The sequence below is a fragment of the Catharus ustulatus genome, chromosome 17, assembly GCF_009819885.2.
Source record: "Catharus ustulatus isolate bCatUst1 chromosome 17, bCatUst1.pri.v2, whole genome shotgun sequence".
NCBI classification, from domain to species: Eukaryota; Metazoa; Chordata; class Aves; order Passeriformes; family Turdidae; genus Catharus; species Catharus ustulatus.
In genome coordinates, this window is record NC_046237.1 from 393,787 (window position 1) to 421,388 (window position 27,602).

The 27,602-nt window shown below is 45.7% G+C and overlaps 1 protein-coding gene across 3 annotated transcripts; it reads left to right on the forward strand.

Annotated features, from left to right (window-relative positions):
• Positions 1–615: 615 nt before the first annotated feature.
• STAU1 (staufen double-stranded RNA binding protein 1) lies at positions 616–25,915 on the forward strand. 3 transcript variants are annotated; one of them, XM_033074929.2, is made up of 15 exons: positions 616–741; positions 8,549–8,825; positions 9,619–9,743; positions 10,463–10,619; positions 11,487–11,625; positions 12,240–12,405; positions 16,943–17,041; positions 18,386–18,616; positions 19,142–19,285; positions 20,162–20,308; positions 21,105–21,177; positions 22,551–22,870; positions 23,561–23,683; positions 24,694–24,779; positions 24,934–25,915. In XM_033074929.2, exons 2-15 carry the CDS (start codon positions 8,633–8,635, stop codon positions 25,019–25,021), a joined length of 2,091 nt encoding a protein of 696 aa, XP_032930820.1. In that variant the 5' UTR covers positions 616–741; positions 8,549–8,632; the 3' UTR covers positions 25,022–25,915. The 3 variants fall into 3 exon arrangements, with proteins under 3 accessions (XP_032930820.1, XP_032930821.1, XP_032930822.1); XM_033074930.2 differs by having other exon boundaries at positions 18,404–18,616; XM_033074931.2 differs by lacking the exon at positions 16,943–17,041 and having other exon boundaries at positions 18,404–18,616.
• The last annotated feature ends 1,687 nt before the right edge of the window (positions 25,916–27,602 follow it).

Consider the following 27,602-nt stretch of genomic DNA (forward strand, 5'->3'; position numbering starts at 1 on the left):
CCAGGTGGGGTTTTCCTGCTGTATGGAAAGTGAAGCAGTCATCTTGGATTAGGGTTAACTGGGCTGTTCTCCCTGTCTCCTCACAAACGCCCTGGTTCGGTCCGGGCCGCCAGAGGCACAGCTCCAGTCCCGGGAGCTCCCTCCTGCTTCGGCCTCTCCTGGAAGGCCGAGCCGAGGACAGCAGCTCGGCTGTATGTATTACACAGAGCTGTGTTTTACAGCGCTGTATTACACAGAGCTGTATTACACAGAGCTGTGTTTTACAGCGCTGTATCTCACAGCCCTCCCCGCGCAGGAAAGGCCGAGCGAGCACCGGGGCTGCGGGAGGGGCCGGAACGGGCGGGGCGGGGCCGGAGGGGCGGGGGAACAGGCGGGGAGGGGCCGGAAGCGACGGCGGGCGCAGCTGCCCCGCGCGGGGCACGGCGGGAGCTGTAGTTTCCCACTCTGCGACTCTTGCGGAGCACGCCGGGAGTCGTAGTCGCCGCGGAGGAGGCGGTGCTCCCGGCAGGACTGCGCGCCCATTGGCCAGAGGCGCGGCGGGAGGCGGTGGAGCGGGGGGCTCGCCCGCTGCTGATTGGCTGTGCGCAGGCCCCGCCCCCGGCGCCGTGCCGTCAGTTCCGGCGGGCCGCGCCGCCCCGCTCATTCTCTTTGGTGTTTGCCCTGTGCCGCCCCGCCGGTCCCGCCCGGCCCATGGACTGAGCGACCCCCGCCCGCCCCGGCCCGGAGCCGAGCCCAGCGCAGGTGAGGGGGCGCGGGCGGTCCGGGCCTGGCGGGGCCGCGGGCGGGGGGCGGCGGGGCCTGGCGGGCCCGCGCCGGGCCGGAGCCGGGGCCGGGGCCGTAGGGAGGGGGCGGCCCAGAACCCCCTGCCCGCCCGGGGCTCGCCTTGTGCCCGTTCCCGGCCCGGTGCTCATCCCGCGCACGGCTGGGCTGTGCGCGGTGGCGCGGCCGGGAGCCCTCCCCGGCGGGGAGCGGGGACCGGACCGCGATGGCCCCGGCGGCGGCGGGGAGGTGTCGGGGGTGGCGGCGCGGGCAGTGACAGCGGCGCTCCGGGGCTGCCGAAGCGGCGGCACCGCAGCCGGTGCCGTGGGCAGGGGGTGCTCGCTCCCTTGCCCGCCATCCCCGGCGCAGGGCCCGGGGCAGCGGAGCCGGTTCGGGGGCCGGCCCCCGGGGAGGCCCGCGGAGTGCCCGCAGCCGGCAGCGCAGCATCCTCCCGGGATGGTGCTGGTGCTGCCGCAGCTCCCGAGCCGAGCCCGCTGCTCGGACAGCACGTGCGGGAGCGGTGACAGCGGCAGGGACAGCACCAGCCCGTCCTGGCACCGCGGAACGGGCAGCCCCGGCTTGCCTTGCCTTGCCCCTCGTTCCCCCGGCTCTGGCAGCCGTCGCTGCTCCAGGATCGCTTCTCCCTGTTTCCCGAGCTGAACGCTAGTGTTTCGTGAGATGTAAAGCAACAAGTTCCTTTTAAACCTCTCCCCTGTCCTAGAGACAGCGCAGCTTTGGGATGTCCGTCCCGGGGATGCTGTACTGGTAATGCCAGAGCCATTTTTATGGTGCCTTCATCTGCTGGGTGTTTTTGTCGTTCTTTTCTGGCAGGTTTAGGGCAAACCTGAGACGAGCATCCTTTGGGATGTCGGCGAAGGCTGGGTGTACTTATAGACACACGTATATCACTGAAATAAAGTACCTGAATGGAGTCTGTTGTCTGCTTTTGAAAAGGTGTATTTATGAAATCTTGTTTCTTTTAACTAGAATATGCAAGTGTGCTGACAATTCCCTTGCCCAAACTCGAGGCAGTGTTTTGGGTTTGGTTTTCTTTTAATACTAGTGGATATGAGAATTTGAGTTGTGATTATGCAGCTATGGCTGCAGTGTAATAAAGGGATTTCTGGTTTGTCTGTTGATTATCTCACACATGCAACAAATGTGTTTGTCCTAACTTTTACAGAGATTCACTGTCACATCTCAATGAGAATGAAAAGAGCCCAGGGGCTGAACTTTTCACTATATTTTCTGAAGTTGGATCACAAACTTGTTTCAAAACTCTTCTAAAAGGGTGCATGCAAGAAACAATTCTTTTTTATATTGTTATTCTAAGCAGCCACTCTGTTCAGAGTTTTTCATAACATCATGAATCATGTTTTCACTATCAGTACAAGTCAGTCAAAATGTGTTTTGTGGCAAAATTATTCATAGGTTGAAATAAATTTGAAGTGGTGTGACTGTACGAAGTCAGAGCAAAGCTGGAAATTGCTTTGTGCCTTTCAGATCTTCCTGAAGAACAGCAGCTTTATTTTGGAGAGAAATGAACGTTCCAAAGCCCTTTTCCTGGTTCCTTTGGCCAGGATCCTTGCTGGGGTTGGTTATTTCACTGGAGGTGCTGGAGATGCCCCAGGGCAGTGCAGGAGACCTGGGCTTGTTGGGTCTCAGCAGTGTCTGTGGGTTCTGTGGCCTGTTCAACACAGGGGAAAGCCAAAATCCGTGTGCTCTTCTGTCACAGTGCTAACTGAGCTGGAAGTAAACAGTTAGGTGTTTTCTTTTACTTCCAAATTTTAGCTTTTCTTCTCTTAATAATAATCCATGTCTTGGCTTCCAGACTATTTTGCATAACATTTAGTGTTTGTGCCCTTACCAAAAAGAGCAGCATCTTTTTCCACAGTGTTACCTTTGGGGTGGACCCTGCTTGTGGAGATGTTGCAGAAGACTTATCTAAGAAGAAAACATTGTTCAACCAGTATTTTACATTTTGTGCAAATAGCCTTAAGTCTGTAAAATTTAGTCATTGCTTACCAATTTATAGTGAGTTTTTGTTTGGACTTTCCACTTGTGAGTAGATGCTCTTAAACACTGTTGCAGCAGCTTGGGAATGTTATGCTGTATGTTGCAAAGCTACCCTAATGTGGGCTTTTCAAAGGTGTTTTAGGTAACAGAGCATCTCAACAAATCTCCTGGAGTTTGTGGGTATTTATTTTTTGTGCCTCAAATAATTGAGTGTGGGACAAGAGACTCAGCCACCACATTGGAGTAATTTAAAATTCCTTAAAAACAGGAGGAGAGAGAGGATCGTTTAATCAGGGTTTTATTTCGGGGTGAACACTCTGATGTATCCCAGTCTGCACACAAGGGGAGAAGGTGCTGTTCACTAGTGGCAGGGTTGGGGTCAGCTGAGCCCCCCTGGTAGCCTCACCTGTGGCAGGGCTGGGCTCGGGGCTCTGTCTGTGGAATGAGCTAAATGAACTTTGCTGCCTGAGAGCAGTTTGCTGTGGATGAGAGCAGGGAACTGCCTTGCTCTGGCTGCCCCAGTGCCACGGAGCTTTGCTCTTCAGAGAGGAGTCAGTGCTGCCTTCAGCATCTCATTTCCTATGGCTACACCTGCTTCTTGGCTGTTGTTTGTCTCGTGACGTTGATTTGGTGATGTCAGGAGGCCCTTGCAGTCTGAACTTGATGCTCGTGTCTGGCATTTGTGCTGCTGCTCAGGCTGCTCTGCCGGGTGCTGGTGGAGCACTGTGTGTGCACCAGGGTGGCAATGGGGCACAGCTGGTTCCTGAGCAGGGGCACAAGGAGAGTGTCTGGACCTGCAGCCTTGCAGTCTGCACCTCCTGAGGAGCAGGACACCTTTCTGTGTGCTGGTCCTGAATGGTGAAAACCTGTTCCTGTGGGGGTTCAGTCTCTTGTATTTGCAGGTGGTTTCTCAGAGCCAGCCTGTGCAGGGCTCCTGTGAGATGCTGTGAGAGCAGCCAGGCCCTCGTGTCCCTGGGTGAGAGGTGGAGACATGCCAGGTGCACAGAGATGTGTGCAGGGCTGGGAATGCAGCCCCAGAGGTGCAGGCAGTGCAGGGCATGCAGCCCCAGAGGTGCAGGGATTGCACTGAGGTGTGTGCAGTGCAGGGCATGCAGCCCCAGAGGTAAAGGGATTGCACTGAGGTGTGTGCAGTGCAGGGAGCACAGCCCCAAAGGTGCAGGGATTGCACAGAGGTGTGTGCAGTGCAGGGAATGCAGCCCCAGAAGTGCAGGCAGTGCAGGGAATGCAGCCCCAGAGGTGTGTGCAGTGCAGGGCATGCAGCCCCAGAGGTGCAGGGGTTGCACAGAGGTGTGTGCAGTGCAGGGCATGCAGCCCCAGAGGTGCAGGGGTTGCACAGAGGTGTGTGCAGTGCAGGGCATGCAGCCCCAGAGGTGCAGGGGTTGCACAGAGGTGTGTGCAGTGCAGGGCATGCAGCCCCAGAGGTGCAGGGATTGCACGGAGGTGTGTGCAGTGCAGGGCATGCAGCCCCAGAGGGAGTGCAGGGTCCATCCACCCCCCTGCAGTGCCACCCCTCGGGTGCCATCCCCATCCTGTGGGATGTGGCAGTGCCTTGCAGCTTGGCACCAGCAGGGAACCCCTGTTCCCCAGAGCAGGGCAGGCTTTCTTGGTGTGTTTTAAGCTGTTGCCTCTTTTTCTGTCACTTTAACCGTAAAGAATAGATTGTTCTTTTCCACTCCAAAATCCTTTCAAGTACATGAGCTGCTGGTGCTCAGGTCCCAGCCAGCCCTCTCCTCTTCAGAACACACAGGTTCAGATCCTTTAGTAGTTGTCCTATAGGTTAGATTACTCTGAAGCTGTTTTGGGCCTTTCCTCCTTTGCTCCTGCCTGGGCTGTTCCCAGGTGGGTGCAGGCTCCCGCTGGGGGCTCAGTGTCTGAGTGCAGGACTAGTGCACACCTTGCTTGGGCTGGTTCTTAGTGCTGATCTCAGGATGGGGAGGGCATTTTCTAAAGCAGCCTGGTACAGTCAGTGTGTGCTGGTGAGGGGTGTTGGTGAAACTCTTCTCCAGTCTGCTGGTGCACATCAGTGGTGTCTGTGCCATGGGGACCAGCAGGCAGTGCCTGCCAGCCCTTGGGCTTGTTCTGCTGGGGTCAAGGGGTTCCTTCTTGGCAGGGCTACCAGGAATGCCTGGGGGAGAAAATTCTGGTGTTTTCCTGCGACTTGGTCTTCGCCCTGCCTGCAAATATGATCCCTTTCCTTGTTTTTCAGATGCTTAGTTTAGCCTCCAGAAAACCCTTCAGAAGAGAAGTTGAGCTCCCTGCAATCCTCTCGTGTCCCCTGTTCCCTCCTGTTGGTCACACCAGGTGTGATGCCAGCCTGGTTCAGGCTCTGCATCCTCCCTTTTCCAGCAGGAGAGCTGCTCACAGCCCTGGGAGTCAGCCCAAGAGTTTGAAATGCTCGTCTGAAGTAGATTCAGGAGCTCTGTCCTCCTCTAACCCTAACCAAGATTGAGATCTCCCCCATTTTGTGGCTGGGAATGATGTTGCTGGCATCTGCACACAGTTGGCTTAGGCATGGAAAAGAAGGATTAAACACTTTGTGCTATATTTGTAAGCAGAATAAAATAGGTTTTGATTTCCATTTAAAGCAGTCCATGCAGTGACAGGTTTCATATGCAGCACTGAGTTAATTTCATTCTAAAATGGTTTTAGCCTGTTTGTGAGTGAAATCACTAGATTGGAAATGTAGCCAAAAGATAGCATTTATATAAATTTTTGTGATTAATAGCCACCAGAGTTTCTCAGTTTGTGGCTTGCTTTTGGTTTGGCTTTGTGAATTAAGGTCTGGGCCTCATTTTGGGAACTGATCTCTTAGGAAGAAGAGCCTCACTACAGGAGAACTGGAAGCCTTACTGCAGAAGGAAAATTGGCAAGTGGCTTGTAATTCTGCAAAGAGCACTGTTGTGAGATTGCAGTGCTTGGGTGAGAAACATCACTTGGGGTTGGGGAAAGAGCAAGGAGGGTTCTTGGATCAGGTTGGAAGTTCTGCTTGGAAAAGCAGCTGTGCTGAACAGTTTGTCAGTGGTAATGGAAGGCTCATACAAGTCCTTGTGATCCAGTAGATGAGGCAAACATTGTGTAGGGTGAGACATTCTCTACTGAAGATTTTTTTGTGCCTTTAGGAAGCAAAATGCTATCTCTCTGTTTTTTCTTTTAGGCATTCTCCATCATAAATATCCTATTTAGAACTAAATACAAATTTTTACTCTCTGGATCTCCTAAAGGTACTGGAAACTTACTTAAAACATTGAAGTTTCTTACCTTTCTATTTGCATCATATTAAAAAATGACAAGTTGTGGTAAAACATGAGTATCCAGAGAAAGTGTTTGATTTTTGTTTGGTCCTATGCCTTGTATCCCCAACTCCTGTGTGAGTTATAACACCAAAAAAACACAAACAAAAAAACCAAAGCAAAACAAGAAAGCTTTTATCTAAAAATGTCACATTTTTTTATATATGAACGTCTGAATTTCTTTTTGGCTGAGTGAACTGGCCATGCTGACATCTTCATGCATTTCTTTGCTTACCTTAGTGACTCTTGAACTTTGCATTTTAATGTGTTCAGAATTTCTAGGAACGTTCCAGGCGTTGATACACCAAAATAAAATAAAAATCTAAAAGCAAGTGCTGAGCAGTCCTGTGCCATGTGGAATGCATCGAAGTTAATATTGCCAACAGGTCCCTGGGTTGTTTGGTGGCAGCCACCCCTGGGTGGGCATCACCTTCTAGTGCAAGGCTGTTGTGGTAGCACTGCAGCACCTTGGGGGAGTCAGCCAGAAGTACCTGTGGGAGGGAGGGAGGGAGGGCAGGAGAGTTCTGGGATCAGCTGCTGGCTCAGGCTGGATGAGCTGAGCATTTGTTCTTTCACCTCTCTTGGGTATCCGGGTGGGCGTCACTTCTAGCAGCACCTCGAGTGTTGAGCAGGGAGCACTTACCTGCACCAGTGTGGGAAAATGCCCTGAAATCCTGACATCTTTGTTCCTCTGTCCACTGTTTGCTTTATCATTGCAAGACTCCCTTGCATTTCTTCATCTGCAAGACCTTGGTGTAGTCTTTGCCAGGCAGTTATTACTGTTGTGTTGTATCTGAACACTTCCAGTGGTTCTAGGGATGCTCTTGGGAATGAAACTTAGTGGTTGTAAAGTTATTACTCTGGAGTCTCATTCTGCACTTTCTTAGAGGTGCTTCAGACAGACTCTCTAATGCCACTCTCACACTGCACCCATGGTGTAACTGCTGCAAATTTAGGAGTCAAATATAGGATTTGTTTGGAGTTTAATCTGCATATGTGTCTTCTGGACTAATGAGCACTGAACTGTTTTTACTCTCTAATAAAAACAAAGTTATCCAGGCAGTAGTATGATAATTCTGACATGTTTATGATTTTTTCCAAAGTAGAAACTTTCCAGATGGTAGATTTGGTGGTGTATCTGTTGTTTCCCAGTAGTTTCTTACCACCTAGTTAATAAATAATTAAATCTTTCTGTCCATGAATGTATTAATCTAGGTTCTCCTCTCAGGCTTGTTTTGTCAGTAACTAGCTAAAAATTTCCCTCTGACTCATTGCTGCTCCTCTCACATTTGGAAGTCCATTCACAGGTTCAGAATTTGAAGCTCACAGGGCACTGGTGGAGTTGTGTTGCTGCTAATGGCCCCCTGGTGGTGGCTGGAGCAGTGATTTCTCCTTTTCACCTTTAAGTTAGGAAAGAATAAACCTTTGTTTGCTGCCCTAATCAGATCTGCAGGTGACGTGTGTGTGTGTGTGCATGTGTGAGTGCCTTTGTGTGTAAAATGGATTTAGTTGGCTGTAAAATGTGTTTCTAATAAATAAATTGATATGTGGCTTGTAAGTGGATATGGACAGCTGACCTGTGTGTGTCTATTTAGGTTCCACTGGCTGAACATGAAGATAATTTTGCATCCATGTGTAAGAGAAATCTAATCCTGATTTGTCAGCACAGGAAGATCTGTCCCAGCACTGCACATGGGCTGGGACGTGTCCTGTGCTCCAAGGGGGTTTTAAATGGCCATAGGTGCCATGGGCACTTCCCACACTTGTTTGTAGTGCTGCAGAGCCCAGTGACTCTAAATTGATGCTTGAACTGTGACTGAGACATGTCCTGACTTAAATAGAAGTAGCCTTCACAATACCTGTAGCTGATACAGTTTATGAACTCTTACACCTTTGCTTTTCCCAGCCAGAGCTACTTCAGCATTCCCTGCTGCACTCCAGCTTTTTCCCTTCAGAAGTGGCTTGGCATTCTTGGTGATCCTGGGGGAAAACTCTATGATAATAATAAAGGATGTATTCTCTAAATAGTTTTTTTGGTAAAGACTGAATTTATTTGCCCTCCAAGTGAAAAAGTTGAACTTCAAATGGCGGAATGCATGAAATGTAATTTGTCCTGGAAGTTGCTCTTTGTTCAGTGTGTAACCAGTGGCTCTGGGTGTAAGTAACAGGATTTGCTTCCTGAGTGAATTGAGTCCTGGGGAAAAGAGATGGACAGCAATGAAAAAGCATAAATAAAGCTTCTGTGCTGCTCTTCTGTGATTGGAAGAAGTGTGGTACACTTGGGGTGCATGGGTGGAAGTGCTGTGCAAACTGGGTGTGTGAGTGACCAGCTGGACAAAATGGGAACAATGGCTGCTTGCTTGAGCACTGTTTCCCTTTTTGCTGATGGAGGAATAATTTCAGTAGGTTGTTAGAGAATGCAAAATATTTAGTATAATCTATTTTTCATCTTTACGTTTTAGGTCAGCAATTTGGCTTCCAAAATTGGAGTTTGTCTGCGTTCAAAGCTGTTTGCCTACAGTAATCTGCTCTGGTTGGAAGTGAACATGTCTCAAGTTCAGATTCAGAATCCTTCTGCTGCCCTTGCAGGGAGCCAAATACTGAATAAAAACCCATCTCTTTCACAGCCTTTGAGTATTCCTTCTACTACCAGTTCTTTGCCCTCTGAAAATGCAGGCAGACCTATCCAGAACTCTGCTTTGCCCTCTGCTTCAGTTACATCTACCAATGCAGCTGCAGGTAAGATACAGGGTCAGTAACTGGATGTACTTTAATGCTTATAGTTTGGCATGGTATATTTCAGATTTCTTGCACCTACTCGTAATTTAAAAGTAATATTTATGCAACTGCAGTAACTCCCTATGGAATGAAATCTGTTGGAGACAGATAGAAGCATACTTCTGCCTATAGTTCCAGCAATTAATTAATATGTTTGTAATAGTAGAGAATATTTTTAATTGTATGACATTAAATTTTTGAAACATTACTATCAATCTTTTCTGCCAGTAGCTTGCTTTAAATATGAAGAAGTGTTGTTTGAAATAGTTCGTTTAGTTCTGTTATCTTTAGTTCTTTTATTACCAGTTTAATGATAAATACATTATGCTAACAAAATGCAACAGAACAAGTAAAGGGTAATAAAAGTAGCTAATAGGGGAAAATAGGAAAAGGGAAATGAAATTAACAGAGTTTTTGAAATTATTCAAAGCAAGTGCTGTTGAGGAATACTTGGAAGATTTGGTCCTTGACATGTGCTAGATAAGATGTGAGCTATGTGCAGGAGTCTTCTAACTTCATACTTCTGGCTTGCATGAGAACCTTGAATTTAAAGATGATGCTTTTTAGGCATGAGCACTGCTTGGGAATCCCAAAATTCAATAGATTGTTACCAGTTTGGCCACTGAGCAAAGCTGTCTGTTCCAGTATTGCAGACAACTAGATGCTAAGGCATTGAGATGTCCTATTTTAATTAAAATTTGTAGCAGAGTTCACAGTTATGAGTTAATTTATCTGATCTTATATAACCTTTCAGCTCCTTCAAACATGGCAAACCCCAAAGAGAAAACCCCCATGTGTCTTGTGAATGAATTAGCCCGTTTCAACAAGATTCAGCCTGAGTATAAACTTCTGAGTGAGCAAGGTCCAGCTCATTCTAAGGTAAGTGTTCATCCCAGTTTCTTCCTGCTGCTGCTCATGCTCCCTCACCCTCAGGAGTGGGAGGGCAACGTGTGTGATTTGGTGCAAGATAATGCAGAGTAATGGAGAGGAAAGGGAAGCCCCCCAGAGCAGCAGTGGTTGGGAAGTGTGAAGCTGGTACCTGGGAAGTAAAGTTTGGTTCCCAAAATGTCACATGAGCTTCAAGGCAGAAAGGAGTTGACATTTACAAAAAGTATTGGAATAACATTCAGAACATCTGTTCAGTTCTGTTTCACTCACCTGTGGGCATGTAGAAGCATTAATGGTACAGTGTGAAATTAACTTTCTTCAAACTGCTGAAAAATATCTTTAATAAACCTTTCAGAGGATTAAAGCAGGAGTGGAGTTGTTGTCCCAAGGGTGTTTCCAGTCTGCTGTTCAGTGCCATGAGCACAGCAGCAGTCCTGGGGCTGTCACCTCTCCCCACACTGCTCTGAGTTTTCAACCTGTCATATCTCATGCAGGATGCTTGTCAGCTACAGTGAAATTCTTAGTTCAATAACCGGGAAAATCCTGTTCATGTCCAAAGTGATGGAAATCTGGAGATGCCATGGGAGTTAAGGAGAGCTTGGATTACCATGTTCTTAACTTGTGCATCACTGGAAGACTCAGTATTTTGTAAGAGAGTCTAATAAACAACATGAATTCTTTTTTACAAAATGCCTGTTTGTGATTTTGAGGTGTTTACAGTGCAGCTGACTCTTGGGGACCAGCATTGGGAAGCTGAAGGAACTAGTATTAAAAAAGCTCAACATGCAGCAGCTGCCAAAGCTTTGGAAGGGACAAAATTCCCAAAGCCTACAGCTCGTCCATCTCGTAGTGAAGGCAAGAATCCAGGTATATGCCACAACAAACTGATTTAAAATAATAATGCACAGAGAGAATACACCTTTCTGCTTTTGGTATGTATTGAAGTTGCATAAGGATAAATAAAAACTGTGATTCTGCCTGTGTGACAATGGCTGTGTCAGCTAGCAAGTACTGATTTTGTCTGTGCATCTGTTCCTTAGGCCATTTTCTTTTGGCAGTTACCTTACACCAGACCTCTTGTGCTGGAGTACAGCTGATTTCTGAGCCAGTCAGACTCCTGGTGGAATAAAAGACACTTAATGACTGTTCTTTCTCTAGTGAGAATGGGCTGGGAGTCGGTTCTTCATGCCCACAGTATCAGCACTGAGAGAAATGTTGTAGCCCTCAGTAGCAATTTACCTGCCTTTGCCAAGGAGAGTTGTAATTTGGAAGTGAGGAGTCCTAGAAACCCTTCTTAGGTCATTGAGGATGGAGAAATGTTTGGTCATTCTCAGTAAGCAAGAGACACAGAAGGGATGTGGCGTGTCTGTAACTTAAAAGTGTATTTGGAGAAATTTCTTTACTGCAGAAAATTCTTTTTCTGCACTTTGTTAGGTGTGCTGTAAACTTAGGTAAATTGGCAGCTTCAGAAATTAAAAGCAAAACCCCCCAAAACAAATCCAAGAAGAGGTCACAGCAAATTCACTTTTTTCTAACAGGATTTGTCACAACTGTAGTAGGCTGCTTTAATGTGCATCATCTAGACTTACTCTGTTTTTGTTCATTAGGAGTTCTGTTTGGAATTCAGTCATTTAAGATGCTGCATGTGGCAAAAGTTGAGCTCATTTTTCCCTGCTGTGAGCCAGCAGTGAGAGTTTAAATTGTCTCAGTTCCTTTCTGTTCCCTTCTCTGTAGACAGTGTAACCCCCACAGTGGAGTTGAACGCCCTTTGCATGAAGCTGGGGAAGAAGCCCATGTACAAACCCATCGACCCCTACACAGGGATGAGATCCACCTACAACTACACCATGAGAGGTGGCACCTATCCCCCACGGTGGGTACTGCTGCTCTGCCCCAGCCCCCCTGCCTCTGTCCCTGCAGGGACACAGCTGAGAGGCAGCAGAGGAGGACACCCACCAACATCTGTGACTTGCTTTGTGTCTGTGGGGTGGGGCAGGGGAGCTGCACTGAAAGCTGAAGTGGTTTTGGGAGCATTCAGGTATAGCCAGCTTCATTAAGCACATGGCTAAATATGAGGTAAATATTTCTTGCATTTCCTTTCTATGTGAAAACAAAAATGAAGAAAACAGTTTGATGGTTCTTCTGAAACTATTTAAATTAAAGTTGCAGTTTAAATAATTTTATATAGGCATAGGAACTTAAAATTCAAAACTTCCTGGCCTGCCAAGTCTGTAGAAGCGCAGTTCTGTTGTCTTTGTGTAGCTCTTGGTCAGAAATTGTTCCTATTGTAAAACAAGGAATGTCAATATTTGTTTCAAAGGTAGCTCACTAAATTCTTTTAGGCTCTAAATCAAAATTTGACTTTTTAAAACTAGTGCTTCAGTGTTGATGTGGTTACTGGTATCTGAGAGATTGACCCACATCTGACTTAGGTGTCTCTTTGCTTTGTAGGCCAAATCATTTGCTTGTTTGCCTCTCTCTTTGCAGGTACTTTTACCCATTTCCTGTTGGGCCTTTACTTTATCAAGTGGAGCTTTCAATTGGAGGCCAGCAGTTTCATGGGAAGGGAAGAACAAGACAAGCTGCTAAGCATGACGCAGCTGCTAAAGCTCTGAAAGTTCTGCAGAATGAGCCCTTGCCTGAGAAACCAGAGGTGGGAATTTATCTTAGTGTTGGAAGCATAAATTGCTAGAATAAACTGGGATATAACTGTAGATTTTTCCTTGTTGAGAGGAATCGGAGAGTTGGGAAATCTAATTCTGTGTAGCAGTGGTGACTTACTTTGTCAGTAGAAGCACTTTGATTTAAAAGGATAAATTTCTATGGAACTAGAATTTTCCCAGATGAAGTTATGTTAATTATTTACTGTCATATTTTTCCACAGCAATGCTGTAGACCTCTGTCAGATATGAGCACTGGAAACATAGATAGGAATTAATATCTTACCAGGTACAGATCCTACACAAACTTCTGAAGAAGTGCATAAATGGGCAACGTAAAACTCAGGCATAGATTTACTTCCTGGGACAAATTCCTGCATGATTTTTGAAAGAACCATGGAAGTTGTAGAAGAGCAGGAAATGCATGGAACTAGTACACTCATACACACATTTTGATAGAAATACAAAAAGTCAATTTTTATCCCTTCATTTATTTATGGCTGCCCAGCACTTTCCATTCCAGTACCATTATTGTGGATTTGTGCTTTTTTGTGGAGTGGCTTCAGGCAGAAGGTGTCACTTTGGGCACAGGAGCTGCTGGGCTGGCTGGGAGCCTGCACCCCTTCGTGTGTGTTGGCTGCTTTGGGCAGAGGGAGAACTTGCTGGATATGGAGTCTGGCTGTGTGCTGAGAAAGAAGGAAAATGAAGAATTGGACAAGAAGGTAACAGGGTCTGAGACTGAGGAAAAATGCTGGGAACTACCAGGAATGGGAGAGTAAGAGGCTTGAGGAGACGTGAAGTCAAGGGAGCTTGGTGTGTGTGGGAGAGAGCGTTGCCCAGCACATGGGCAAAGCCCTGGCTCTGGCAGTTCAGGGAAGAGGCCTGGGAGGCACTGGTGGAGCTGCCTGAGGTAAGGGAAAGCTGTCCTGGAGAAATGCTGAAGGATGGAGGGGAATCCCCAACAGGGATTGCTGATGGGAAAAGGGAGTGATGCTGGAGCAGGAGCTGGGGCTTGGGCTGAGCCCTGCACTGAAATCTGAGCTGGGACCTGGCAGAGCGTGGGCAGGGGCCAGCTGGTCTTCGTGCAGGAGAGGCCAAAGCAGAGGAGGATGTTCCCCTTCCGTGCTGGGAACCCCAGATTCTGGAATATCGCTCTGTCAGTGGTCTGAACTCTTTTTGAGCCCACCCTTGTAACAGATGAGCTCCTCTCGTGGGGCGTTTCCCCCTCAGGGAGCACAGAGCCAGGACAGCAGCTCTGCAGGGCTCACATGGCACTGAATTATTCTCTGTTCACTGTTTAGAAATGCTTCACAACAGGTCACTTTCTGAAAATGTATAGAATTGTGTTTTGGAGTTGGATAATGTGATGTCCTCAGAACAAACTGCAGTTGTTGTAGGATGTCTCACTTTGTATGAGGGGAGTAAATCCAGGGGTGGAGGAAGTAAATGATGCAAGAGACTGCAGGAAGGGAGAATTATTTTATTAATCAAGCAGGCCCTGAATGGTGTCTTGACCCTGAGAAAACTGCATTAGTCATTTTATTTTTCAACTTCTATTTGACCTGTCTGCAGAAGGAACTGAGGAAATGCAGCTTAGGGAAAGGAGAGAGGACCTTGGAGCAGGGTGTGCTGGTTTGTAACAAGTACTTGGATGATCAAGTTTTCATTTATTAAAGTGATGAAGGTAGAATGAGGAAGGTTGTGGTGCTGAGTGGACCCTGTTCATTCCTGCAGTGAGGCAGGGGCCTGAGCGGGTACAGGAGTGCAGGGTCATGAGAAATGCTGTTAAAAATGCCTGTATACAGCAGAGGCAAATGAAGATTTCTGAAGCAGACATAATCCTGATACTTCCTAACAGTCATTTGATGTTGCCAGTAATTTTCCTTTTAAATGTAGTTATTTTGGTGTACCCCATTTGTGTGTATGCTGGAGTAAACAGAATATTCTGATGTTTGAACTCAGGTGTTTTAAGGGGGAGTAATTTTGTACTTTTTTAAAAATTATTTGAGGTGGTTTTTTACACATTTTTGGTTTTACAGAATTTTACTCTTATATTTCTAAATGAGAAAATATTCAATGTATAATAAAAGTTGGGCTCAATGATCTTAACGATCTTTTCCAACCTAAATGTTTCTGTGATTCTAAGAAGAAATCATTGAGTAAAATGATTAGACTTTAAGGGGAAGAATGATCATTTCCCACACCTTTAGGAGCAAGTGGCAGGAGAAATGATGACATTTATTGGCTGGACAAGGCCTGCCTGAAGAGCTGAGCTGAATGCTGGAGCGCTGGGAGGGGCTGTGGTGGGAGATCCGCTCGGTGGGGCTGGGCTGGACCTGGGGAAGGAGCAGCCTGGCCTTACTTGGTGTGTTTAGTGATGATAAAGCTTCGACTTAAAGCCTAGGAAACATGGACACTGGGCTTCCTAGCATGATTCTTAGGCAGGAATTCTAATTTTGTTTCAAAATTTGCTTCTGTGTTTGTTACCAAGTCCCTTGGTAAATACCAGCTGTCCTTGATAGCCCTGATGTGGAAGGACAGGCTGGGACTGGTGGCTCTGCTTGGTCAGTGCAGCTCTGGGCAGCACCTCCTGGGCTTCAGCATTTGCTCCCAAGCAGTCTTGGGGAAGAGAAGGGAACGGGCAGGAGCTCCTGGAAGAGGGCAGGTGGCTCGTAATGGAGTACAGGACTTGTGGAATTTGCTTGAACAATGTGATGATGCTAATAGTTCACTCTTTTTAGATAAAGGTATTGAGGAAAAGAACTTTCATTTTGCACTATGCACACAGACTTGGAATGTGTTAAGAACATACACTGCAGTAGAGCAGATAACTCCATTCCATTTATTTGTATTCTCATGAGAGGATATTAAATGGCAAAATTTAAGCTGTGAAGAAAAGTCATGGTCATCTTCACAAAGAAGAGCATTGGAATTTGAAAAACTAGAATCTATCTGAAATTACAAGGGGAGGAAAAGTGCTTGTAATGGAAGTTGTGGCAGTGCTGGTGAGTGAGGGCAGGGACAGACCTGGCAGTGCTGGGGTGGACGTGGCCTCAGGAGTTCAGGTGTTGCTCCTGGGAATGGGCTGCTGCTCCTTGGGCACTTGGCAATTGCACTGCCACTGGCCTTGGCAGGAGATGGGGGAGACTTCAGGTGCTGTACTTGATCTCAGTGTTGTCCCTTTTTGCCCCAGGCTGTGAGCAGGGCTTGGGGACAGGCCCCCAGACCTGCACTGCCCCTGCCTTGGGGACAGCCCCCCAGACCTGCACTGCCCCTCCTTGGGGACAGCCCCCCAGACCTGCACTGCCCCTGCCTTGGGGACAGCCCCCCAGACCTGCACTGCCCCTGCCTTGGGGACAGCCCCCCAGACCTGCACTGCCCCTGCCTTGGGGACAGCCCCCCAGACCTGCACTGCCCCTGCCTTGGCACCCCAGGGCCAGGGCTGGCCCCAAGCCCCAGCCTGTGAGAACAGTGGGGAGTCTGATGGCACAGTGGGAGGAATTAAAATTCTGATTAATTTTATCAACTTTTTTTTTTCTAAGGTGGGAAAAGCCTGTCTGAAGTGGTGGGATAAAAAATCCTTTGTGTTTTAAACTAACCTGTTAGTAGCAGGCGTGGGGGATGCTCATTGCCATCCAACAAGTTTTAATCTGTGAAAGCTCTCTAGCTCAGCTCCCCTGCTGCTGCTCCAATAAGATACTTACATCATTTTTATTACCTGGTTGCATTACTAGTACTGTGGCATGATATAATCAGTGATATTGTTGCTGTTCATCTTTATCATAACCTTTCCATTATCACTGCTGGACATTTAGTCCTAAACTTTCTCTGTTGCTGCTGCCATGCCTTAGCTCATGTTGATGCCAGCAGCAGTGCAGACACCTTTGGAATCCCAGTCAAAGTTTTCCTGTAGGAAGGTTTCATGGGCAGTCCCAGCAGGTTTGAGTTCTCAGAGGTGGTCAGGGTTTGATTTGGGGCTGGCTCCTCACAGGATGCTCTTGACATGAGAAAACAAAGCTGCAGGGAAGCACTTACAAGGGAGCATGTGAAAGGACAGGACTGTGCCAGGGACTCATCAACCATCCCTCATTCACATTGGTCCCACTGTCAGAATCTTTATTTTTCCTGCCCTTTCTCTTACCTGATCCTGTCTTAGTGCTTTTGGTGCAAATGTCCAATCAGTATATGAAAATTGTGTTTCACAAAGGTACTTCCATTTGGAAATCAGTGCACTTAGCACTTCAATTTCATTTTCTGTAAACACATTTTAAAACCTATTGGCCCTTATTCCATTTGTTCTTTCTTGTAATGAGCACATGAAAATATGAAGGTTTGAAAGCTTTTACACATACACCTTAACGAGCTTCTTGAGATTCAGTTCTGTAGTAAGTGGGTTGCATTTCTCCACATTAATGTAACATGGCAGTAAAGGTTAGAGTACTCAAAATTTGGAGAGTTCAGTAAAGTGGTTGAATGGATAAAATTCAATTTAATAGGATCTTTATTTTAAATAGAGTATGCTTCTTTTAGGTTAACGGAAAAGAACCAGATGATGAAAATCTCAATAAATCTGAAATAAGCCAAGTTTTTGAGATTGCACTTAAAAGGAACTTGCCTGTGAATTTTGAGGTATGTTTACTTTACAAGCTCTAGATTTGTTTTTATTAGATTACTAAGGGTACACATTAAGTTGAGTCTCTCCTAGATAACTCAAACAACTGACTTTTAACATATCTTGTTAGTTGTGAATACACTTTAACCTTTGACAGTCACCCTGATTGTTTTGGAGTTTATATGGTAAAGGGAAGAAAAAAGAAAAATCCACCTGTTCACAAATTCATGCCCTAAAATAATCACATGGAGTGAACAGCTACGCTGTGGTTGTCTGTGCAATCTTTTTTCCAAGCTTTTTGAAAAAAAACTTATTACAGTGAAGAACCAAAACAGAACCCTGCACTAATAATTAGAACAGGGAAGTGCAGAGCCGAGGCAAAAGAGTAGAGCTCACTCTGAAAGACACATATGGAATATTTGCTTAATCAAGCACTGATCTGGACTACCCACGAGTGCAGAGTCTCACAAGTAGGTTTCTTTTCTTGCCATGAGGTGACCTCATGTGCATCTGACTTTCCTTTCCCTTTGGCCTGGCTGCTTGCTGCCTCTTTGCCCCTCCTTGATCATTTCAGTTATCTTAAATCAGGAGCTTCCACAGGAACATCTCTGTTTCACTAAAATATTAATTGATTGTGCTGCTTTCCTGAGCTGGCAGAGTAACATTTAAGCCAACTGTCTGGATTATTATAGTAAGAAAATTGTGTGTAACTAAATTGCTTCTGAAACTCTTCTCTGAAATTTTACATGAAACTTTCAATTATTGCAGATTAGCCTGAGCATCACTGGTAAAAATACACTGTCACACAAAGCCAGTTGTGGGTGGAAGCTTTTAATTAATTCTTACTGTTTGATTATATGGATATTTTGGAGTCTGATGTGTAATGAATGGAGTTAAAAGCCTAAATCTGTAGCGAGCATCTGTCTTTTAGATGTCTCCAGAATTCTTCAGAACTTCAGAGTTCAGAAATCAGAATTTCTGGACTAAAATGTTAGATCCCAAAGAGATGCTTTCTCTCATGTTTTATTCCTGTACCATGATATATTTAATGAGGTGCTGTTAACTGTGGGGAAGGACACACTGGTGAAATAGAACAGTCCTATTTTTGTACTGAAACAGTGAAACAGTAAATTAAATAAGATGGGTTAATGACTTGTGTAAATACTCTTTACTGCTTGCTGCATCTGATCTTTTAAAAGTATATGCTTAGCTGGGTGGGAATAGGTTATTAGAGTGAGTATGCTTTGCTTTTTGGATTGTATGAGAATCTAAAATCTCTTTATCCTTAGTTCTTGAGAGAAGTTTGCTATAAACAATGTGCCCTGCCATTTTTAATAAGTGTTTATCACGCTTTCACTCAGTTTTTCCCTCTGAAACAGGTGACCAAGGAAAGTGGTCCTCCCCATATGAAGAGTTTTGTAACCAAGGTATCAGTTGGAGAATTCATGGGTGAAGGTGAAGGAAAGAGCAAGAAGATCTCAAAGAAAAATGCTGCAATAGCAGTCCTAGAAGAACTGAAAAAATTGCCACCCCTTCCTACGGTTGAGAAAATGAAGCCACGAATCAAAAAGAAAACAAAATCAATAGTGAAGGTAAGGAGGAAGGGGTTGGAATTTTGGCTGTGCAAATAATCATCAGAGAGGCTTTTCTGAGTCAGTTATAAATACTCTGCAGCTGCTCAGCCTTTACCAGCCCTTGGTGCAGCAAATGAGCTGGTACTTTGCTCCCACTCTAAGGGGGTTCTGCCACCACTTTTATAGCAGTTATCAGTAAATTCAGGATGAAAGAGAAACCTTGTAAAGAAAAGAGCAACACATAAAAATCAAGTTTTGCTTGATTTTGTTTGCACAAATTCTCCTGCAAGCTTGTCCCTCCTAATACAGCAGGATTAGAATTTGTAAAGCTATTAGCAGGGTAGGTTATATGTGGTCAAGTGTGGCAGCAGAGACAAATAAATGGAGTATTTCTCTTTGGCTGTGACAGTGTTTAATCAAGCAACTTTTATTTCAGTATTTTTAAAATCTAGATATGAATTAATTCATTGTCATGCTGCATTTTGTCTATTAAACCAAATATTCATAAAGTTTGGCTTATTTCCTAACCGCTGTTCTACGTAGCTGCAAACAAGTCCAGAATATGGTCAAGGAATGAATCCCATTAGCAGACTTGCCCAGATCCAGCAGGCCAAGAAGGAGAAGGAGCCTGAGTACATGCTCATCACAGAACGGGGGCTGCCCAGGCGCAGGGAGTTCGTCATGCAGGTGGGTGAGGTGGCACTGCCTGGGGAATGGCCCTGGCACAGCCTGGGAGTGTGACTGTGACCCTGGCACTGCCTGGGGAATGGCCCTGGCACAGCCTGGGGAGTGACTGTGACCCTGGCACAGCCTGGAGAGTGACAGTGGCCCTGGCACTGCCTGGGGAATGGCCCTGGCACAGCCTGGGGAGTGACCCTGGCACAGCCTGGGGAGTGACTGTAACCCTGGCACAGCCTGGGGCTGTGACAGTGACCCTGGCACTGCCTGGGGAGTGACCCTGGCACAGCCTGGGGAGTGACTGTAACCCTGGCACAGCCTGGGGAGTGACTCTGACCCTGGCACAGCCTGGGGAGTGACCCTGGCACAGCCTGGGAGTGTGACTGTGACCCTGGCACAGCCTGGGGAGTGACCCTGGCATAGCCTGAGGATGTGGCTGTGACCCTGGCACAACCTGGGGAGTGACAGTGGCCCTGGCACAGCCCTGGGGATGTGGCTGTGAGCATTGCACAGACCAATTTTTTTAAAAGTCACAACCAATTAAAAAAAAAATGTGCAGGGCACTATTAGTCTATGTTGCAACTACGTAATGTTTTAATTAACAGCAGTATTACTATTCTGCTAAGAGATACTAAGGTGCTTGTATTTTGTAACGTAGCATTTGTTAACACTAACTGGGGTACCCAAGGTGAGAGGGTGAAATACAGATTCTTCTGTTTGTGTTCTTTGTGCTTGAAGGCCAACGATTATTGATAATAAATGACAATTTGCTTAGAACAATCATCACTTGAACTGTTTCGTGGCTCACTGCATGCTGGAGACAGATCACTAATAAGGGAGTCCCCACACTACTGCTTCAGAATTGAATTTTCTTCTTCTGTCCAGGTGAAAGTTGGTGTACACACAGCTGAAGGAATGGGCACGAACAAAAAGGTTGCTAAACGCAATGCAGCTGAAAATATGTTGGAAATTTTAGGTTTCAAAGTTCCTCAACCTCAGCCTCCAAAACCAGCATTAAAGACAGAAGAGAAGGTGAGTCCTGAGGAAGCAGCAGCTGGCTAACGCTGCAGCAAAGGCTCAGCTGAACAGAAGCAGCCTTGCAAGGCAGTAGCAATGTAGAAAGGTCATTCTCTCTGCCCTAGCCAGGAAACAATTGTATTGAGGGGATTGCTTTCTAAAAAACATGAAGTACCCAGTGGTTTAGATACATTAAGCTTTTGGGATTTCAAGTAAATCAAAGTCTCATCAGAAGGATAAATGAATGTACTCCTGCTTTATGAAACGTCTCAGAACGTGTGGTAGTCGATGTGTTGTTCTTAGGAACTTGCAGGCTGGCAGGCTGTAGTGCTCTGGTAGCAATAGCTTTGCTCAGCCTTGTCACAGTGAAAAGTTTGAGATGGGTCTGTCTGGTGAGTCCCTTGGGGAAGGAGCCTCGTGTTCTGCTGGTGATGCAGCAGACACTGCTAGGGAGTTCAAACAGCAAATCCAGGCTTGGTTTTCTCCTTTTCATGTCTGAGCTCATTTGTTCTTCCTCAGCAGTAGCAGTGACTAAAGGCAGTTTAACTGGCTTTATTCTGGTGTCTAGTCCTGGGGAGCTGTGTTCCTAATACCACTTCTCTGGCATGTGGGAGTTTTAGGCCTTCAGTGAATGAGAATCACTGAACTTCTCTTTTCTTGATAGCAATGTATTTGTTGACATTTTTGAATAATAATTTTTCATTAAAATTTTGGCTGGTGAGATCAGCTGCATCTTGAAAACTTTAAAATTTTGGGGGGAAAAAGTTTTAAAGGGAAATTGTGTTTGAGTTCTTTTCCTTTTATTTTTAAGACCCCAGTGAAGAAACCAGGTGATGGAAGAAAAGTAACCTTCTTTGAGCCGGGCTCTGAAGAGACTTCAGCCAGTGAGTAACCTGGTGAAAGCAGCAGGGCCCTGCTGGGGGTGTCAGTCTGTCCCAGTCCCTCCAGCAGTGCCCTGTAGCACTCTGGGATGGGCAGAGCTGTGCAGCTGCTGCCTTGCAAACCAAATGGAAAGGATTGTTTCAAACCCCAAACCAAATAAAGGTTTGGTTCAAACCCCAAGGCCCCTGTTCTGGCATGAGGATGTGACAGGGTGTCAGTACTGACTGCTCAGCCTCAGGCAGGGTTGGAGAGGGAAGGAATGGCCTTGTCCAGAACCAGCTCAGCCCGTGCCTGGTGTGGATGCCTGGGAGCAGGAGCTGTGCCAGTGAATAGTTGTGGTGCACCCACCCGAGGTGCCAGGCTGGAACCGAAATGCCCCAAACCTGGCCACCCTGTACACAGACACTGCTTTCTGGAATGCCATCTGGTGGGAGGAATCACTATGGAAAGTTGGTCTATCACCACAGATTGCTCTTCTGGAGAGCATGTTTTAGGTACTTCATGTGTTTAAGTGTAACCTTGCTGTTTAAATTACAGTAAGTTGGAATTGACTTGGATTTTAGTACTATTTTACTGCATCCCTAAGATCTTAGGTGAACTTCCTGACTTCCTAGTCAGATTTTGCTATCCTGTTTTCTGCCATCTACAAAGTTTGGCTTTCATCCTTAGATTTGAAACAGCTCAGCCCTGCAGAACTTCATTAATCTGTTCTGCCATGAAAATAACTCCTTGGTTTTTTTTGGTGGTACTGCCTCCCCCACCTTTATTTAGCACACCTGTGCAAGTTTCATCCATAGCTCTGTGTGAGTTCCCTTAAAAGCTGTTCTTATCCCTCTTTAACTTACACTGTGATGTCAGCAGATTGCTGTCCATTGACTGTGGCTGGATATTTGCTGTAAATAGTCTTGCCTCTTGCCTACCTGCTTGTTCTCACAATGTACAGCTTAAACTTTGCAGCCTGTCACTCTCTTTACATCATTTAATGGTGGCTCTGGCCATTCTGTGGTTCCATTATTTGCTCCTATAGTTTAAATGATGGAATAAAAAATCCTGAAAGCAAAAGATCTATCTAGAATATGGTTGCAGCTGAGGTGTCTGTGAGCTTGGCTGACCTGGAGAAGCTCCTCCTGGAGGGTAAAGGTGCTCGCTTTGGCAGGAGCAGGTGTTGCAGAGTCAGTGATTCGGTGAGAAAACTCTATCTCCATGATGCTGAAACTCTGACCCTCCAAAGGCTGATGGAGCTTACCAAGTTTGTTAGTATTTCAGAAGTAATTTGAAATAATTATTTTTTTCCAAAGTGAGTTTTGGTGCCTGTGTGTGCCTGCAGGAGAGCTCTCAAACAGCAGCTCTTCAGTGTGCACCTCTCTCCTCGCAGGTAATAAAGAAGATGAGTTTAGGATGCCTTATCTCAGCCATCAGCAGCTTCCTGCAGGAATTCTTCCCATGGTCCCTGAGGTTGCCCAGGCTGTAGGAGCCAACCAAGGACACCACACCAAAGAGTTCAGCAGGGCAGCTCCCAACCCCGCCAAGGCCACGGTGACAGCCATGATCGCGCGGGAGCTGCTCTACGGGGGCACCTCTCCCACTGCTGAGACCATCCTGAAGAGCAGCAGCTCCTCAGGACACTTCCCCCACGGGCCCCTGACCAGGCCCTCCGAGCAGCTGGACTACCTTTCCAACGTTCAAGGAATCCAGGTAAGAGTTCCACTCTGCAAGACTTCCAAAGCTCTCCAAGCTGCTCTAATGTTCTGTTTGTTCCAAAGCGGAGATGAGTTCTGAGCCTGCTGAAACTCCTGTAACAGCTTCACTTCACCTATCACATGTACTGAATTTTGCATCTTTTAAAGTTTAATTTTCAAATGCACATTTCTATGCCATTCTCAGCCCCAATTCAGTGCTACTCTGAGGTCTTGGAAGAACAAAATTAAAGAAGCATTTCCTGAAAACTGCCCCAATGTAGGAAGACAGTGTGCACTTGAACTTGGCTGATGTGAAATCAGGTTTTTTCACTAATCTGTCATAAATTAACATTTGCTGTGAGCTCTGCATTTTCTTGCATTTGCTCCCTTTAATGAGAATTGCATTAAGTTTCCTATATTCATATGACAGATGAGCTCAAAAAGCATAACACAGAAATGTGAAATGCAGACAGGAGTTACCAGAATAAAGGTTCTAGCAACAACCATTATTCAGGAGCCTTGCCAAGCTCTTGTGAGTACTAAAAAACATTGTAAGGTTAAACTTCAAATAGAGTGGTTCTACTGGCTGAGAGAATGATGAGAAGAAAGGCTCAGCTTCATACATGGGCAAAGAATCTGTAGCAGTTGTGATATACTTCCTGTACTTGGTTAACTGAAAAGAAATAAATCCTTCTCTTTTCTTCAGGTTGAATATAAAGACTTCCCAAAAAATAACAAGAACGAGTTTGTATCTCTTATAAACTGTTCCTCTCAGCCACCGCTGATCAGTCATGGGATTGGAAAGGATGTGGAGTCCTGCCACGACATGGTATGATGAGCATTGCTGAAGTGCTGCTCTTGAGCCTTCCCTGAGGGGAGCCCAAGGTTTTATAGCACTGCTGGGAGCAATTAGATGTTCTACAGTTCCCTGGTTCTTTGTTGTCTAACATTTCACAGGTTGTGGAAATAATGATTAATAATATCAGAATCTAATCTAAGTAATGCTTATTATGCTGAACATATGAGCACAGTCTACAAAAAAGAACATTTACTTCATCTTGACAGTATTTGCATGAGCCCCTGACAGTAAATGCACAAAAAGGAATGTACAAACCTAACAGCATCTCAGCTCATTTCCTTATTATATCAGAATGGGCTGATGTTTCATTGGGAACTGTGACACTTGGACTCACATTCCCAGAACTTGCTGCAGAAGTGGAATCCCCTGTGGAAGAAATGCAGTTCAGCATTGGATAGTAAGAGTCACTCTAAACCTGTTCAGCTCCCTTTATAAAAAGGATTTTTTTATAACCAGTGGCTGAAATATTTCTTTGTGGAAAAATGAGCCTGCTATAATGAAACCTGCAGGGGACTTAGGCTGTAAAAGGCTTTAGGTGGAGCTGATGGGATGTTCCCAGTCTGCTCCCATGCAGAGGAATTGTTCTTGTTCTTTTGAGCTCCAGAGGTGAGCTGAGTATGGCAGCCTGAAGGAATCACTTGCAGTATGTGAATACACTTAGGAAAAGCTGATTTTGCTGATTTTTATACTAAAAGTTGTTGCAGTACTTTCCTAATGGACACAATTTGATACAGATTTCTTTGTTCTTTGTCACTTGCTTTGGACATTTTCATGTAGTGGGAATCCCCAGTCACAGCACCATCCAATTGTTCAATGAAGTGAGATGAAATTCTATCTACCTTTGCCTTTTCCACCATAACTATGAAACTTTATTCTTTTAAAATATTACCAACATAAGAACATTTGTTTGTGTTGAGTGCTTTCACTAAGTTACTGAACTGGCCAGAGGCTGAATTGCTGAGTGCTCTCTCTTCTCTTAGGCTGCACTGAATATTTTAAAGTTGCTGTCTGAGTTGGACCAACAAACCACAGAGATGCCAAGGACAGGAAATGGACCAATGTCTGTGTGAGTGGTTCCCACGACTTCCCTTGCACTGATGCACATTAACATTAATTGTTAAATGCACATCAAATTATTTGTATCCAATTTAAAGCATCTTATTTGGAAATAGTGGAAATAGTGTTTTGTCTCCTAAGTAACAGGTGTTTTCTCATTTCAGATGTGTGAAACAAGAAATGGAAAGTGACCCTCTCCTCAAACCGGCGAGCGCAAACCCTTTGGGACAAACACTGGACAGCACTGCCTGAAACAGGCTCTTGACTGAACCCAAACCTGAAAGCACCAGAGAAAATCAAATGCTTCCTCTAAATGTAACCTAACCGTTGGAGTGCTACAGTCTCTACAACCTACTGTAGTGTCTAAATCATAACTGTTGCTTTTTCTTCAAACAGTGATACATTTTTAGTTTCATTATGTTGTTTTGATTGAAATGACACTATAAATTTTTCATTTTAAAGTTTCTTAATTGTATCTAGAACCATAGCACAGTTTAGAAACTTTGTCTTCTGAGACTGACATGTTACATGTGAACTAACTTGGGAAGATCATATCCATGTATGTGGTTATTTTGGTTTTATTGGAATTGCAGCGTTTCACTGGAAACAGGCTGTGTCCCACCATTTAAAAAAGCCCCATATTTTTGCAAACCAACCCTAATTATCCAATGGTTGAATGAATTTAAACACTTTAGGAATTTTAAACTTGGTTTGATCATTTTTGGTTAATTTCTAGTTTTCTGGAGCGTGGGGTAGGGGAGCTGGAATGCACCGTGACTTTCAGTGATCTCTGAGCTGTGTTTTAGGGACTGTGCGTTGGTGGCTCACAGCTCACTACAGTACAGGATATGATCTCAATGTAGTGCATCTAAAACTGCAGATTGATTTTCCTTGAGTGCTTTATACTGTTTAATTACATCTCCATGTAGGGCTGAAAAAACGACCTATGTTTATATATAACTGTGTTGCTTTTGATGTTGTGTTCCTGCGCACGGTGGGTGCGCTGAGGTTTGCATTGGTCCAGGTACAGCACGATAGCCGCGCGAGTTCAGTACTGCTTCCGTTCATTGTTTACGCTGGAATTTTTTCTCCCCATGGAATGTAAGTAAAACGTAGTGTTTGTCACCAATAAATGGTAATACTAAATTTTTTTGGTTAATTTATTCCTGTACACCACCACAGGGGCTGCTTTTTTATAGGTTTGTAATGCTTGTGCTCTAGTCCGGGCAGTGTGTTAAGCTGTGGAGTAACTTCCAGTGGTTCTCGAGTGCATAGAGAATGTTCCATGTTCTGTGCTGTGCAGGGTGTGCAGACCTGGCAGGGCAAGGGAATGCAAAGTGACGTGGGTACAGTTTGTTCTTTGTGCCACAGTGTCAGTGCAGCTGTGTTAATGGGAGCTCAAACTGGACTTCAGAGTGAAACTTAAAAGTTCACTTAAACGAGGAACCCGGCCAGTGAATGGGACTTCCTCGAAGTAGAGACTTAAGCTCTGTTTCCTTGTTTGCTTGTAAGCTGAGCCCAGCCTTGGCTCGGCGCTGCAGGCAGAGCTCGGGGCTGGCTGACGCGTGTCTGTCTCTCCAGTGTGAGCTACGGTCCGTGTTCACTCACTGTGACCTGCAGGAGCAGCTCCAGCCCTGTGTGCAGGCAGCTCCTGCCACGGAGAGCAGTTCCTGCAGGTGCTCTCTCACAGCTAAATGTCTTGGCCATTTTATTTGCATCATCCAAAGCAATCGAGCCACAGGAACTGCAGACCAGATTGCATTGAATCACGTTGGGTGTGATCATTATAAGCTAAAAACCCCCAAACATTGTAAAGCTTTTTTTGGTTTTATTTTTTTTTTACATTTGTAGAACTAAAATGCTGTACATTTAAAAATTAAAAGAAACTTGCTAGGCTGAGGCTTTGTATTGCAAATTTTTCCAACTCATAAACTCCTTACTAAACAATTGCTACTGGAAAGCAGGGAGCACACTGACAGCAGTGGGCCCAGGTTCTCCCCACTTCACCTGCTGAGTTTTCTCCTTGGATGGGACTGGGGCCTGCTCTTGGGACTGTTCTGCAGCAGTCCTTGTGGCCAGTGCTGTGTTTTACAGGAACCTGGGTTAAGGCACTTTGGCACAGAGCTGTTCAGTGCTGCTCAACACCCTGATCCCTCCTGGCCTGTGTGAGAGAAGAGTCTCCTGTCCCAGGGCTGGCTGCACTCACAGCCTCCTGCTGGGGCTCTCTGGCACCGAGTGGGTTTGGGAAAGCTGAGCTCTGGGTCAAAGGGGGGCTTTGCCTGGGTACCTCACTTTTCCTGTTGGCAAAGGCAGGAGACACAGCTGAGACACTGTTCTTGTTTCTGACTCCCCAAGGAAGATCCATCAGTCTTGGTTTCAGGATTAGGATCTTAAAGAATTTGTGCCAAATTTTTTGGGAATGTTGACCTGCAAGATAGTTAAAATGCACACTTTAGCTCTTGTAAAAGGCTCTGTAGGAGGGCCAAATGGGAATGGGAATCACTGGAGCCATGGCAGTAATCCGTTCTGTGAATTTTGTGTTTGGGATTTTTCCTATTCTAAAAGAACAGTGTGTGTGTTTTGGCAGAAGCTCATGAAGCTTTTTTCCCAACCCCCATGAGGGTGCTGACTGTTTTATTTTGACTATCACAGTGAAGCTGCTGACCCAACAGTTCAGGGGGATCTTTTCATGCCTTTCTTGATGCCTATCTTTATTTTCTAATAAAGTCCATTTGCTGGAAAATCACAATCTGTGTTAGAAATGTCAAGAATATTGTAGGCATCTGGTGCTGCTTTTCTGGTTTAGGCTATTATGTTGGGAAAGCAGAGGTCG